The 14396-nt window shown below is 39.7% G+C and overlaps 1 protein-coding gene across 3 annotated transcripts in view; it reads right to left on the bottom strand.

The window, feature by feature from the left end:
* Positions 1-14396, bottom strand: part of LOC307095242 (integrator complex subunit 6-like) — a 74173-nt gene that overhangs the window by 5146 nt on the left and 54631 nt on the right. Inside the window, exons 10-15 of one of the 3 annotated variants that reach the window (XM_079764454.1) lie at positions 11148-11242; positions 10051-10161; positions 7652-7870; positions 6682-6805; positions 4742-4884; positions 3371-3605 (exon numbers count right to left, since the gene is read on the bottom strand). In XM_079764454.1, coding sequence (XP_079620580.1) covers positions 3371-3605; positions 4742-4884; positions 6682-6805; positions 7652-7870; positions 10051-10161; positions 11148-11242 — 927 coding nt within the window. The remainder of the gene's footprint in view (positions 1-3370; positions 3606-4741; positions 4885-6681; positions 6806-7651; positions 7871-10050; positions 10162-11147; positions 11243-14396) is intronic. The other 2 variants (XM_079764456.1, XM_079764455.1) reach the window with 2 other exon arrangements.

Genomic DNA, 14396 nt, shown 5'->3' on the forward strand with positions numbered 1-14396 from the left:
GATTACATATGGAAACTAAGTAAGACAGTACAACTAATATTCTCAGATCCTTGGCACTTGTAGTTTAGTGGCAGCGTATGCTTTACAAGCTGAAAATCAGCAAGTCTCACTTGATGTCATGATTTCTGTAATTTACCTATAAAATGGCATGCTTTACTAAGCTTGACACCAAACTATGTGGGTCCCTTTCATCCTCCCTCCTCTTCATCTCAAAAGACCTAAGAAAACAGAGGTATGAGGCCTCTCAATGTACTCCATAAACAAAATCCCAGTCAGCATATGATCTTCCTCACTTATCTTCTCTGTCTCAGAAAAGTGAATTTCTTTTTAGTCCAAATCTGACACACCTACTTCATTTTCTCATCCTCCCCTGTGCCAGGCATCATGCCAGGATATGGGGATCAGCAGTTAAGACAGACAGAAACAATACCTACCCTTATGGAAGCTACATTCTGATAGGACAGTCAGATAGTAAAGGCATAATGAGCAAATGAAATGACAGTTTGAATTTGTGTTAGGGAGAAGAAAACAGGGATGTGACAGACAGCAGAAGGGGAGGTCCTCAATGGATGGGGTGGTCGGGCAAGGCCTTTCGAGCAGAGCCTGGAGGAGGAAAAACAGCCTGCCCTGTGCACATACAGAGGAAGTTCCAGGCTGCAGTAGGGCAAGTGCAGGACCCCTAGAAGGGTTCAATCCGGGACCATAGAGTAAAGGACAGAGGCAGAGAGAACAAGGAGACAGATAGGACATATGTTAACAGAGGATGGCAGGAAGAGGGTAAAGGGAAGATAAATGATGATGGAAGGAGACTTGATGTTGGGCCGTGAACATACAATATAATATACTAGAGGCCCGATGCACAAAATTCGTGCAAGAGGAGGCCTTCCTTCCCCCGGCTGCCGGCACCAGCTTCCCTCTGGCACCCAGGACCCAGGCTTCCCTCACAGCCCTGGCTTTGTCTGGAAGGACGTCCGGTCTAATTAGCATATTACACTTTTATTATTATAGACTAGAGGCCCGGTGTACTATATTCGTGCACGGAGGGGGGGGTCCCTCAGCCCGTCCTGCACCCTCTCGCAATCTGGGACCCCTGCCTGATCACCCCTAACCACTCGCCTGCCTGCCTAATTGCCTCTAACCACTCTGCCTGCCTGCCTGATCACCCCTAACCACTCGCCTGCCTGCCTGATTGCCTCTAACCACTCTGCCTGCCTGCCTGATCACCCCTAACCACTCGCCTGCCTGCCTGATTGCCTCTAACTGCTTGCCTGCCTGCCTGATCGCCCCTAACCACTCTCTTGCCTGCCTGATCACCCCTAATCGCCTCTGCCTGCCTGCCTGATTGCCCCTAACTGCCTCTGCCTGCCTGCCTGATCACCCCTAACCACTCTGCCTGCCTGATTACCCCTAACCGCCTCTGCCTTGGTCCCTGCCACCACAGCTTAGTCCGGAAGGATGTCCGGAATGACTTCCGTAAGGTCGTTTGGCAGTCCAATCTAATTAGCATATTATGCTTTTATTATTATAGATGATGTATTATAGAATTGTAGAAATCTATATAATTCTATTAACCAATGTCACCCCAATAAATTCAATTTAAAAAAGAGGATGGCAGGTCCAGGTTGTGAAGATCTTGTAGACTAGAGTTGGGAGTTGAGAATCTGTTGTGAGTGCATAGGAAAGCTGATAATGAGTTTTCAGGATGGACATAGCATTTTCTGATTTCCATGTTGACATGATCACTCTGGCTGCAGGGCAGAAATAGGTCAGATGAGGAGGAGGTGAGCAGCCTGGTAATCAAATAAGAAGCTACTGTAGTAGCTTTGTGACTGACAGAGATGGTATCATAACTGAGGGACAGAGAAGTGTGGGATGCAATAATTATATTGGTCATCAAGTTGCCTAGACCTGCTCATGCTCACAGATGGAAGTGAGAGAAGAATAAAAGAGAAATCATGGTGACTCTGGTTTTTCACCTGAACCACTGGGTAAATAGTGTCAGAGGTGTGCAGATGCTAGTGCACAACTGCTCAAGAAAGTGGATTATGTGCACCTCTTCTTGATCTGGTTCAGTGACCTCACATTGATAGCTTGACATCGATAATGTTAGCATTATTTATACTGTGGAAATCTGTAAACACTGTGATCCAGGGCTTCTCCATCCTCCCAACCCCTTCACCCATGGAGAGCTGGCTGTCACAGCTTTACAAACACACTGCTGGATGGTGTCCTTAATTGCATTGGGGATGGCTGCAGGTAGAGCTATTTCAGAGAGAGGGAAGTCAGGCAGGAGTTCAGTTGAAACAAATGAAACCTACCAGGTTTTATATGTCCATTAGTCACCTAAGTGGAGATACTGTGTCCACAGTTAAATTTAAGTCTGGAGTTTGGAGCAAGTTGTAGTCTAGAGGTATAGATATCTGAGTTGTTGAAATGTAAATCTTATTTAAAGCCCCAAGACTGCACAGAATTATCTAGGGAGAGAGCATTGAAGAGGAAAGGGTCCAGAAATAAGCTTTGGCATATGAGCATGACCAATGGACACAGACAATAGGGGGTGGGGGCATATGCTGGGGGGCGGGAGAGGGTGGGGAGAGGTCAATAGGGTGAAAAGGAGAGATATGTAAAACTTGCAACAATAAAGAATTTTAAAAAAAGAATTGAGCTTTGGGTCCCTACACTATTTAAAGGTGCCCCTCTTTCTGATCTGGTTCAGTGACCTCACAAAGAAGGGGAGAAATCAGAAAAGAGTATAAAAAGCAGGTGTTATGAAATGAGGAAAGACCCAGTTGTTGGTGGTGTCTGGGAACCCAAAAAGTTTCTATGGAGGAGAGAGTGAACAACTGTGTCAAATGATGTAAGAAATAATGGCAATGTGTGGCAGACACCGGGGCCCTTGATGAGGCCTGTTTTAGTGAAGTGGAGGAGACAGATCCAGGGTGCACCAGATTAAAGCAAAAAGAGGAGATGAGGACATAGAGATCAAGTGCAGATCCATGTTCTTATGAGCCCATTTGCTCCTAGTGCCTCAGGAACCTGCTCTATCACTCTGACTGGAACAGCAACTCCAAATATTTGCACCTCATTATATCTTGCGTTGGCAAGACAAACATGCTCACATCTCTCCATTCTAATTTACATAGTTAATTACTATGTAAGTATGGCTTGTTTCCCCCCTGATAGAAATTGAGATCCTTGAAATAGGGTCTCTGCTTCCCGGGCCCTCTGTACCTACCACTTTGATTATTTCATATTGGTTTACTTAATGAACAAAACTGAATACAAAAGAAATGAATACAAAGAAAAATAAAACTATTTAGTGTCTTAGTCCTGTAGGAGACATAAGGAAATCCCAGCCACTACTCTATACCTGTATGTACAAGAGTGGGTTTTATGAGGTTTGGATAAGATGGGAACCACGAGGCTGAAGGTGGTCCCTTTCCGCCCACATGGTTAGTTACAGTAGGTGGTGTTTGTGGTTTCCTCAACAGCAGGGACATACTCCGCCTTCTCTTAGATGACAGAGGGCTGTTGGGTTCTCCAGGACGTTTCACTTTGTTTTGTGGCCCTGTTACAAACTCATCTGCTTCATCAATCATCATTCCCTAAAAAACATCAATGAACATATCCCATTAACAACAACATTGGAAGCACTCTTCATATGCATATACAATCATGTATTACATCATCAATATAAGTCTTAATCATAGGCCAAAGATTTATCATGCCCCACACAGGCTCTGTTCTTAGAAGATGCTACTCAATTTTAATCCAGTCTAAGTGAAACAAGGAGGAGACTGAAATATAAGGTGTTCCCCAGCTGGTGTGGCTCAGTTGGATGAGAGTTGTCCTATGCACCAGGAGGTTCGCTAGTTTGATTCCAGGTCAGGGAACATGCCCGGGTTGTGGGATCAATCCCCAGAGGGGGTCATGCAGGAGGCAGCCATCAATATTTCTCTCTCATCTATGTTTCTATCTCTTTCTCTCCCCCTCTCCCTTCCTCTTTCTAAAATCAGTAAAAAATTGTTTATAGTGTTGCCCCAAGATCAAGCAAAATACAATCACAATTAACCAGAAAGCTTGAAGAATGCACAATTCTCAGCAATCAAAAGGGGAATAAACACACAGTGACCTTTATGGTCAATATCTCTCTCTCTCTGACATACACACCCCCCTCATATTTAGATTTCTAGTAGGAATAACCTAAATAAAGCAACATCACCCCGTACTTCATGTTTCAAGAGGAGTAATTTACTACTATCTAGATAGTGCACTAGACATCTGAATTATGGAAACAGGAAATAAATGGTAATCTCAATATTAAATGAATTAGTGTGTGGAGGTGGGAAAAAATACAGACTCTGGAACTGGAAAGATATGGGTTTAAATCCTGCCTCTTACTAGCTGTGTCACTTAAAATGGTTAGGGTAAACCATTTTACCACTATGAACTCTGATTTCTTCTTAGTAATACTCATCTGCAGAACAGTTGTGCACATTAAATGTGATCATTTCAAACACCAGCTCCTACCAGGTACTCAATAAATGTCAGCTATTGTTGTCTTCAACTTAAACAATCTTGCATCAGGAGGTTCCTACTTTCCATTCACAGAGAGCCTTGGAGTCATATTTTATCTTTTAAATTAACAGGAGAATCTCTGTTTTATAATTCATCTTGTCAAGAAGAAATGAATTATAGCAAGAATAGCATGTTTAGGCAGATAAAGAAATAGGTATTCTACCTTTTTATCTTGTTTAAATGGATTGCCAAAAGTATGCAGTCTTTTGGGTTGATCTGGATCAATCTCTCGAAGTGGAGAAGCCAATGTCTTTAGATATTCCTGATAGTTTCCCATTTGTGCGACTGGAACACTATGAAGGGAATCTGCAAAATCACCATAAAAGAAACAAGATGCTATATAACTTAAGTGTATGGTCCTTCTGAGAGGATATGTTCATAGTCTGCTTAGCAATATGTATGTTGGATCTGATAATCTAAAAGCTCGAATCTAGCATTCTAGGACCTAAAATAATCTCTGTTCATTCCATTCATTACTACTCTGCCATCATTACTGCCTAAAATCTTAAATCACTAGTTCGAGAACAACTCCCTTACCCTTCAAACCAGGTTTGACAATGTGCTGACATCTCTCATACCGCCATTTCAACTCAAAATACCATATTTGCTCTGTGTTTCCAAGAGCCTAGGCCCCATGGTTTTCTTTTATCATCCAGAGAACCTTTGTTAGTGGGTCTCACCCTCTTGGATAATTTGATTACAATTGCAGGCTCTCTTCATAGAAAAGTCCTTCCGTCCCCCAAAAAACTTGTTGTATAATTTCCAGAGGTTGGCCAGGCTAATATTTGTACATTTAAATGGAAAAGTGACTCTGTTTGAAATGAATCAAATGGTGTGTAAGGGAATTTACATTGTCACCAATTAACATGGACACTATCTGGTTCATTATTTTCATGCAACTGAGGAATTATGGATTGAATTCATCACAGTAGTGGGTGACATAGTATGGGGGCATGCAATTTCTGAGATCTGACAGAATGAGGTTCTACCACTTTCCAACTCAGTAACCCTGGGCAAACTACTAAAATACTCACTTGCAGTTCGCATATCTATAAAATAGGTATAAATTATTATCTATTTCCTGGGGTTATTTTGAGGCTTGTAGGAGCTAAAGCATGGAATGTAATATATGCACTGATTAATGTACACTTTTCCTTAAACCTGAGAACAGTAAACTTGTGTTTGGATAGATACAGGATTTAGTGAAAATAGGCATTCTAAACATTAAAATATTGCAAAAATAACCTTCCTAATCCTATATAATAAAACCCTAATATGCAAATTGACCAAACGACCAGTCGCTATGATGTGCACTGACCACCAGGGGGCAGATGCTCAACACAGGAGCTGCTCTCTGGTGGTCAGTGCGCTCCCCCAGGGAGAATGCTGCTCAGCCAGAAGCCGGCTCATGGCTGGCAAGTGCAGTGGCGGTGGCAGGAGCCTCTCCGGTCTCCACAGCAATGCTAAATACCCCCCGGGGGATCTCTGACTGTCGGCGATCAGGCAGGGGTCCTGGAATGCAAGAAGGCACAGGCCAGGTTGAGGTCCCCCTCCCCCCTCCCAGTGCATGAATGTCATGCACTGGGCCTCTAGTCTATACTAATAAAAGGATAATATGCTAATTAGACTGGGAGACCTTCCAGACGTCCTTCCGGACAAAGCCATGGTGGCGGGGCTGAGGCAGAGGCGGTTAGGGGCGATCAGGCCAGGAGGGGAGGGCAGTTGGGGGTGATCAGGCTGGCAGGAGGGGCCAATTGGGGGCGAGCAGGCTGGCAGGGGGACAGTTGGGGGAAATCAGGACAGCAGGGGGGGGCAGGTGGGGGTGAGCAGGCCAGCAGGCAGAATGGTTAGGGACAATCAGGCAGGCAGGCAGATGAGCGGTTAGGAGCCAGTGGTCCTGGATTGTGAGAGGGACCTAAACCAGCAGTCAGACATCCGCCAAGGGGTCCCAGATTGGAGAGGTGCAGGCCGGGCTGAGGAACACCCCCCCCCCCCCCCGTACAAATTTCATGCACTGGGCCACTAGTTATATAATAAACACCTTCATTTACACCAGTCTTGACATTTTCTTAATCAACAAAAATGACTTTTGTGTTCATTTACCTTCATCTTGTCCAACAATAAAATTGTGTGTTTTCAGCAGATTGGATCTCATTCTGGTTAACTGGTCTAAAAGATCTCTACGTGAAATATCATAAGCATTTCTATATGTCTGAGGTTTCAAATCCTATTTGAAATGAAACAAATAATTTTAGTTATTCCTGAGACTTTTAATATAGAAATACAATTCTTAACCCTCTTAAAATATTAGTAAAGGACTCTACATTCACTAAAATTGACTACAGTAGAATTTTCCCAGTGGAAAATTTATACTTGCTGGCCTTGTTCTGAATTCTAATACACCTGCAAAGTATTCCAAACCACTGGGAATATTGTTTTTCAAGTGTGTCATTTAAAACATCAAATCCTGAGATTTATTCCTGTGGTAGCCTTGCAGGCCCACTGCTTAAAATCTAGATGTGTTCCTCTGGCACCATGGAGGTGAGTTGCTAGGATCTCCCCCCAGGAAGCAATGGCTGCTGAGAAGAGTGCTGTTAGTGGGGCTAGGGCTCTGCTGCAGCATTTGATCTGAGGCCATACTCTTCCCAGGCTGTCCCCTGCCAATGACTGAATGTGGACCTCCTTTATGGGAAATCTTGGTGCCAGATGTCCCTGTTGAGCTGGCCAAGACTTTCTCCCAACTACACCGAATGTCTGAGGCTCTTCATAACCATTTCTCCCTTCCTTGCCCCCTTCTTCTCACAGGTTCTAGGTCAGCAGTATAATTTGAAGGATCTCTATGCTTACAACTGTTCCCACTCCCCTTTACTTTTCACAGACATTACCCCCTAAACATATCTTGTACATTTAATTCCATATCGGTGTCTGCTGGCAGGATAATTCTTAAACTGGTCCATCAATAAATATAAGATCCAAAACAGCATTGTAATTATTTCAAAACTGAAGTAATGTGAGAGACATAAATGTGTCAGACAAGTTCAAACAAACACAAACTATTTATGCCATAATTTACCTTGTTTAAAAGCCCTACTTGAAAGCCAGCAAATTCTTTGGTATTCAATTCAGTCAGTCTTGACGAAGTTTCCCCTATGATTTCTTTCAATAGTTTTCGGAAATTTTTATTGTGAGTCAAGGACATACCACCTCCAGAATGATTTTTCACTTTGATTCCAATTTCCTGGGGAGGTTTCTTCCCCACTGATGCTAGAATTCGTTCTGACTCTAGTTTGGTCTAAAATGAAAGTACATAGTATGTTATAAAAAGGTCTGTATCATCATTGCCATTTTTACTACTTAAGAAAGACGATACTTTAAGAATCCCACAGAATAATTTTTAATTGCAAATCACAGAAAAATGAATAATTAAACATTTTCCTGTGCTTCTCTGTACTACCACTGCAAACAGAGAGGGGGGGGCTAGAAAGACAAGTAACTTAATACATTTTTTCATCTTGTCTTATTTCAAAACTATGATTAAATCATGGAGGGAATGGAAACCATGGATAAGAATTACATTCATAGACATTTAAAATCACATTTTGTTATTGTAAAATCTAGTCTACATATTCATCTTTGACTCTGTATTTATAAATATAAACTAGTGCTAAAATTCAGATTACATAGATTGGTATTTAAAAAACCTCATAATTTAGTTTTAATATTGAACCATGCAAAAAATTAATGCTTAATTTAACAAATATTACCAAGTAATTATTTTGTAATATGTGCTAAATGTTCCTTACTAACTTACAACAAAAGAATATTCTTACTAAACACTATTATACCATATTGATAAATAATGCTTAAAAGTGTATTATAACAATATATGGGCATATTTTGTGATATATTTGAGATAGTGCAAGAAACACATGACAGTTATTAAATTAGTAATTAGAGCTATTTTAAATTAGTAACGATCTTTTCTTTTCTCTAAAAGATGGAATTCCACCAATGTCCAGTAAGCTCAAAATAATTTTGATTTTTTTGTGGTTTGGTTAGAGATATTCACTAATTTTCCATAACTATTAGAATTAAGTATGTTTATTTAAAAAATTAAGTCATTAAATAAGGGATAAGAGTAAAGGAAGGGTCTGTTTCCATAAATGATCCTGAAAGCTTGTGTATAAAACTACACAAATAATATATTCCAGAAGGCCCCAGAACTTGCATGAGTTTCAACTCTGTTCACTATTCTTCCTAGTGGCCACATCCTGCTGACACAGCCTTAAAGGCCTAAGGTAAACATCAAATAAAAATATACAAATCAATAGAGAAATAAATAAATAAATAAATTTAAAAAAGAAAACATTAACAACAACAAAATATCAGCAGAGAGAAAAAGGGGTTAAGGGCACACTTATAGACCAGAAATCTGGGTTTGCCTTTCCTTTCTTTGTATTTATGAGCACACTGGACTGGTGAGAGCTGGCAAACTTCAGAACATAATTTTTCCAGTTCCTACAAGGTGTGTCAGCATCCCAAATTGTGGAGGCATTTTGGGTCTTTAGTGAAATCTTCTACTTTTTTGCTTACTACTTTCTGTTTTTTAAAGGTCTAACTTCCAAACATATTGAACTTGAAGCATTGTAGTCACTGCAAATGCTACTACTGTTCCCCACCTGGGAATACATTTGTGCATAAGAAAATAAAGCTGCTCCATAAATTTGTCATAGAACATAACACATTTGTATAGCAGTAAAGCTCTAACTCAGTATTTCTCAAACATTTCCACCCTGCAAGAATGGGCTAGGTAGAGGAGAAGTATGATAAGTAGGGGTGAGTGGAGGATGAGGTACTAATAGAGAGGGGTAGGCAAGGGACAAGGTGAATAATGATAAATGAGGTGTGGGTATAAAGTAACAGATGGAGGGCAAGAAGAGAGGAGATTGAACTCCACTCTTCAGGTCCCCTTGGGGCCTATCACCCTCTAGTATGAGGAACACTGGTCTCATCTCCCCCTCTCCAAGAAAAAGCATATGATATTTACTGCCTAAAAACTAATTTCTGGCAAGTCATTTAATTACACCATACCTCAATGTGCTGACCTAAAAACAGGGATGCTCTACCCCAATGTGATTTGAGGAGAAACTAAGTTGAGAATAGGCAAAATGTGAACCATGAAATAATTCTATTAAACCTCTGCCCCTCTTAGGCCACAAAATATCAACCAGCTTGTGGATAGAACAAGCTGGCAAGCAAAAGAGAACTGGCACAGTATCAGATGATACTGACAGACCTTTCATTGCAGTTTAATTGTGAAGCTAGAAGCCATAGAGAATCACATTAGTACTAATCCATAAAGTGTAGAAATATATACACATTTAATTTGAAAAATTACAATTACACTAGAGAATAAGGAAATGCACTTCTGAGGGCAAAGGATTTTTGTTTGTTTGTTTTTACCAATACTACCTGTTGGCTGAGTTTTTTAAGGTAAGAGATAACACTGTAACTAAGTCCACAATCTAAATTATCTGATATCAGATTTGGAGCTCCCATCATCCTTAGTGCTTTCTTTAATGGCTATAAGGAAACAAAATACACAACAGTAAGAATAGAATAAATCTTAAAATACTCAAAGTTCAGTTATAAGGGGCAAAGGGACATGATTCATTTCTTAGAAGTCAAGGTGCTGCACATAAAACCAAACATGGAACATTAAAAAGTGGCAATGAAAATAGCAGAGAAGTAAGGAGAAGAAAGTAAAAAAAAAAAAATTAGAAGAGAGTGGGATAAGAAGAGCAAGTAACAAATTCAAATAGGTAAATTGCTTTTAGTCTTAATTCCCAAGTCATAAAATTATTTCATATTCCAATTTATTGTGCACCCCATTCCTGCCATGGTAAATAATAATATACCCAATTTCTCCTCCCAGTGACACCAGACACCAAGGTTCTGCCTTTTCACCTCTAGAAACTTGACTTAAAGTTTTCCACATCTACCTCTGAAATGATTTGGATAACTCTTGATTTAGAGTATGTGGCCAGTTCAAAATCATCATGAATATGTTTCCCAAACTGTAAAAATCCAAATGAGGTCGAGTAAATTTTTTACTCTTTTTGGATCCCTCCCACCCCACCTCTGCACCAGTGTCTCTACTTGATGCAGTAAGTAAATATAATGTCTTCAGAAAAAAATTTCAGAGGGAAACTCCATATAGATAATTTCTAGAGTTAAAAAGGGAAGTTGATATAACACAGGAATCCAGACCTATTCTTAAATTCTAAAATTACAACTTCATAAGGTTAATTTTTAATAAGAGAAATACAGATGTGCTTTATAAAAATAACCATGGCAGTTAAAGGAAATAAAATAAACAAAACAGTTCTTTTTGTGCCACTATGACATCTCCAAGCTCTTACACATAATTTGAGAAAACAATGGGATACAAATATTTATAAATTTAAAAACTATCTCATTTCAGGGGTAAAGTTTTTGGTTAATTGACATTTCTTGTGACAAGAATCACCACTGATAGAGTTAATACATATGTACACATAAATACATACTAATAGGTAATATGGAGGCAGAGTTTTTAAGTAGCCATCAAAAGCCTGACGCCACTTCAGATTTGGCTTAAGCTTGTGAACTTTAAACAAGTCATCTGTAAGAGAAAATCAAATACAATAATATATTATACTAGTCCCAAATATCAAGCTCTAAATCAAGCAACCCACATGTATTATATCATTTCTTAGAAATCTCAAATTTTGATTATATTAGATGAACTTTTCACTGGAGTTTATTTGATTGTCTTTTTTTGGCACTATTTACCAAAATTATATATAGTATTTTTCTAGTATTTTCTAGTATTCTAAATGAAATAAATTTTCAAGTTACATATTTCTCTTTTGTCTGTGAAGCTACATAAAATATATTACATCACTAACTGATCCATGTGAAATTGTTTTTGACCTTTTACATATTGGTAACTCTACTGTAGTAATTTCCACCTGATAGGGAATCCATGGTCACTGGTTGATGGCATATTCCCTTTATTAAAATAGAGAATGTGAAAAACAACAAAACTGAACTCCTAGATACAGAAAACCGATTGAGGGTTGCCAGAGATGATGGTGGGAGAAATGACTGAAGGTGGTCAAATAATACAACTTCCTGGTCATAAATAAATCACGCAAATGTTAAGTAGAGCACAGTGACTACAGTTAATACTATAGTGCATATTTGAAAGTTGCTAAGAGAGTAGATCTTAAAAGTTCTCATTGTAAGAAAAAAATTGTAACTATGTATGGTAATGAATGTTAACTAGACTTACTGTAACCATTTCACAATATATACAAATATTGAATCATTATGTTGTACACCTGAAACTAATATAATGTTATATATTGATTATATTTCATAAATAAATAAATGGTGTTATACTTTTTGAAAGTATATGAGAACAAAAGCTAAGCCTCTAATTTCTAGGTAATGATGGCAAGTTCTAAATTATGTTTTGAATTCTCCACAATCAGCTTATATCTTGTTAGTCAGATTTCCCCTCTCTTAATTTCTCTGATTTCAGTGGTCAGGCATTTTAAGCCAAACTTTTAGTCTCTCAAATACTATTTAACAGTTGGGTGCCAGATAGGAGGAGGGTTGAGGGGGTGGGTGAAAAAGGTGAAGATAATAGGAAGTACAAATTAGTAGTTACAGAATAGTTATGGGGATGTAAAGCATAGGGAGCATAGTCAATAATCCTATATAATAAAAGACTAATATGCTAAGTGTCCGACTGTTCAACCAGTTGCCATGACATGCACTGACCACTAGGGGGCAGACGTTCTGACTGGTAGGTTAGCTTGCTGCTGGGGTCCGGCCGATCAGGACTGGGCGAGATGGGCCAGACATGCCCTGGAGCCCTTCCACGGTCCCTCCCCAGCCTTGATTGTGCACTGGTGGCGTCACTTGGCCTGGCCTTTGTCCTCTTGCAATCTGGGACCACTTGGGGGATGTCAGAGAGCTGGTTTCAGCCCAATCCCCACAGGCCAGGCCGAGGGACCCCACCAGTGTATGAATCTGTGCATCGGGTCTCTAGTATTTTAATAACTATGTGTGGTATCATATGGGTATTAGATTTATTGGGATGATCATTTAGTAAGTTATATAATGTCTAATCACTGGATTGTACACCTGAAACTAATATTATATGCAACTGTAATTGAAAAATAAATAATTATTTTTAAAAAATTGATGACTAAGTGCCTATCAATAGATGAGTAGATTAAAAAACTGTGTTACATCTACACAATGGAATACTATGCTACTGTAAAAAAGAAAGAACTCAAGAGGACAAAATGGCAGCGGAATAGACAGACATGTCCCAAGCCTTGTCCCAGAGCAGATAGAACAAACAACTAAATTGAATAATATCCACCCCGAATTGGCGAAATAGACACAGTTGGTGAGACAATTTACAGCCGGTAAGGGCAGAGGACACCTGGAGAATGGTAAAATCAGGGATCTGAGCTGGGGAGAACTGTGAGACCTCTGACCCAGAGGGTCAGAGGGAAACCTCATGGTACCGAGGCTGCATCACTTGGGACAGGCATAGTGTCTGACTGTGGAAAGGAGGTCTGGAGGACTGCTGTCAGCAGGGGATTCTAGATCTGGGTCCCCAGCCATGAAAGACTGAGCCCAGAGGGGACAGCCTGGATGGCTGCCAAGCCACACCATGCCGGGGAAGAGGGGCTCGCAGTGGTGCAGCTCTTTCTCCTCTTTTTGGTCTTTGCTTTTGTTCACTGAACCTAGTTCATAGGAACTTTCAAATACAGACACTCACCCATGGCTGAGGTGCAGGTGAAGGTATGGACTTGTGGAGTCTGGAGAGAGTTTGGGGAGAAGAGCAGGTCAGGGAGAGGTGGCCCAGAGTCTGGTACTGGGAAATACCTGACATTCCAGACCTAAGCAACCATTTTCTCTTGAAGGGATAGCCCCTCCCTGCAGTCTCCAAACAACCAATACAGCCACACCCAGACTACACCTTGAGTGTTACAAAGGATACAAAAAAAAAAAAATCTAAATAGTCCCTAAGAGCCCACAGGGACTAGCCTAAAGAGGGGCCTTCAGTCCCAGCAACAGGAAACAGAGAAACTGCAGACAGTACAGAAGAGTGGGATCTTAAACCAGCCAAAAGAATGACACTTCACTTTTTCATTTTTATTTTGTTTTATTATTATTTTGTTATCTCTTTTTTCTTTTTCTTTATTTTCCTTTTTTATCATTTGTTTCTTTATTTTCTATCTTTTCACGTTATTTTTTCATCATTCCAATTTTTTATTTTATCCTACATTTTTAAATTAATTTTTTAATTTTATTATTTTTTCTTCTCTTTCTTCTTATCCACTCATCCTCTTTTCACTTTCTCTATACCGAACTGAGGTCCTCCTCATATTCATCCAATTCCTTAACCTTACTTTCTGTATATAAGATTCTGCCCCCGCCCTCTTTACTGGGTATTTGGTGTTTGTATGTTTTGGTTTATCTGTTTGTTCTCTGGTGTTTTCTCTCTCTCTCTCTCTCTCTCTCTCTCTCTCTCTATATATATATATATATATATATATATATATATATATATATTTTCCTTTTTATTCCTTTTTCTTTTCCTTTTCTTTCATATCATTTTTTCCTCTCTTCAATATCATTTGTACCCTCTTTTCTCTCCCCTAATTCTCTTTTCTCTGGTGGTCACTTATATTGGGGTTATTGGTGTCATGAGTACATTCATGTTTTGTTCCCTTTGTGTCGTGTCTTAT

Source organism: Cnephaeus nilssonii (genome assembly GCF_951640355.1).
Source record: "Cnephaeus nilssonii genome assembly, chromosome: X".
In the NCBI taxonomy this organism is placed as follows: domain Eukaryota; kingdom Metazoa; phylum Chordata; class Mammalia; order Chiroptera; family Vespertilionidae; genus Cnephaeus; species Cnephaeus nilssonii.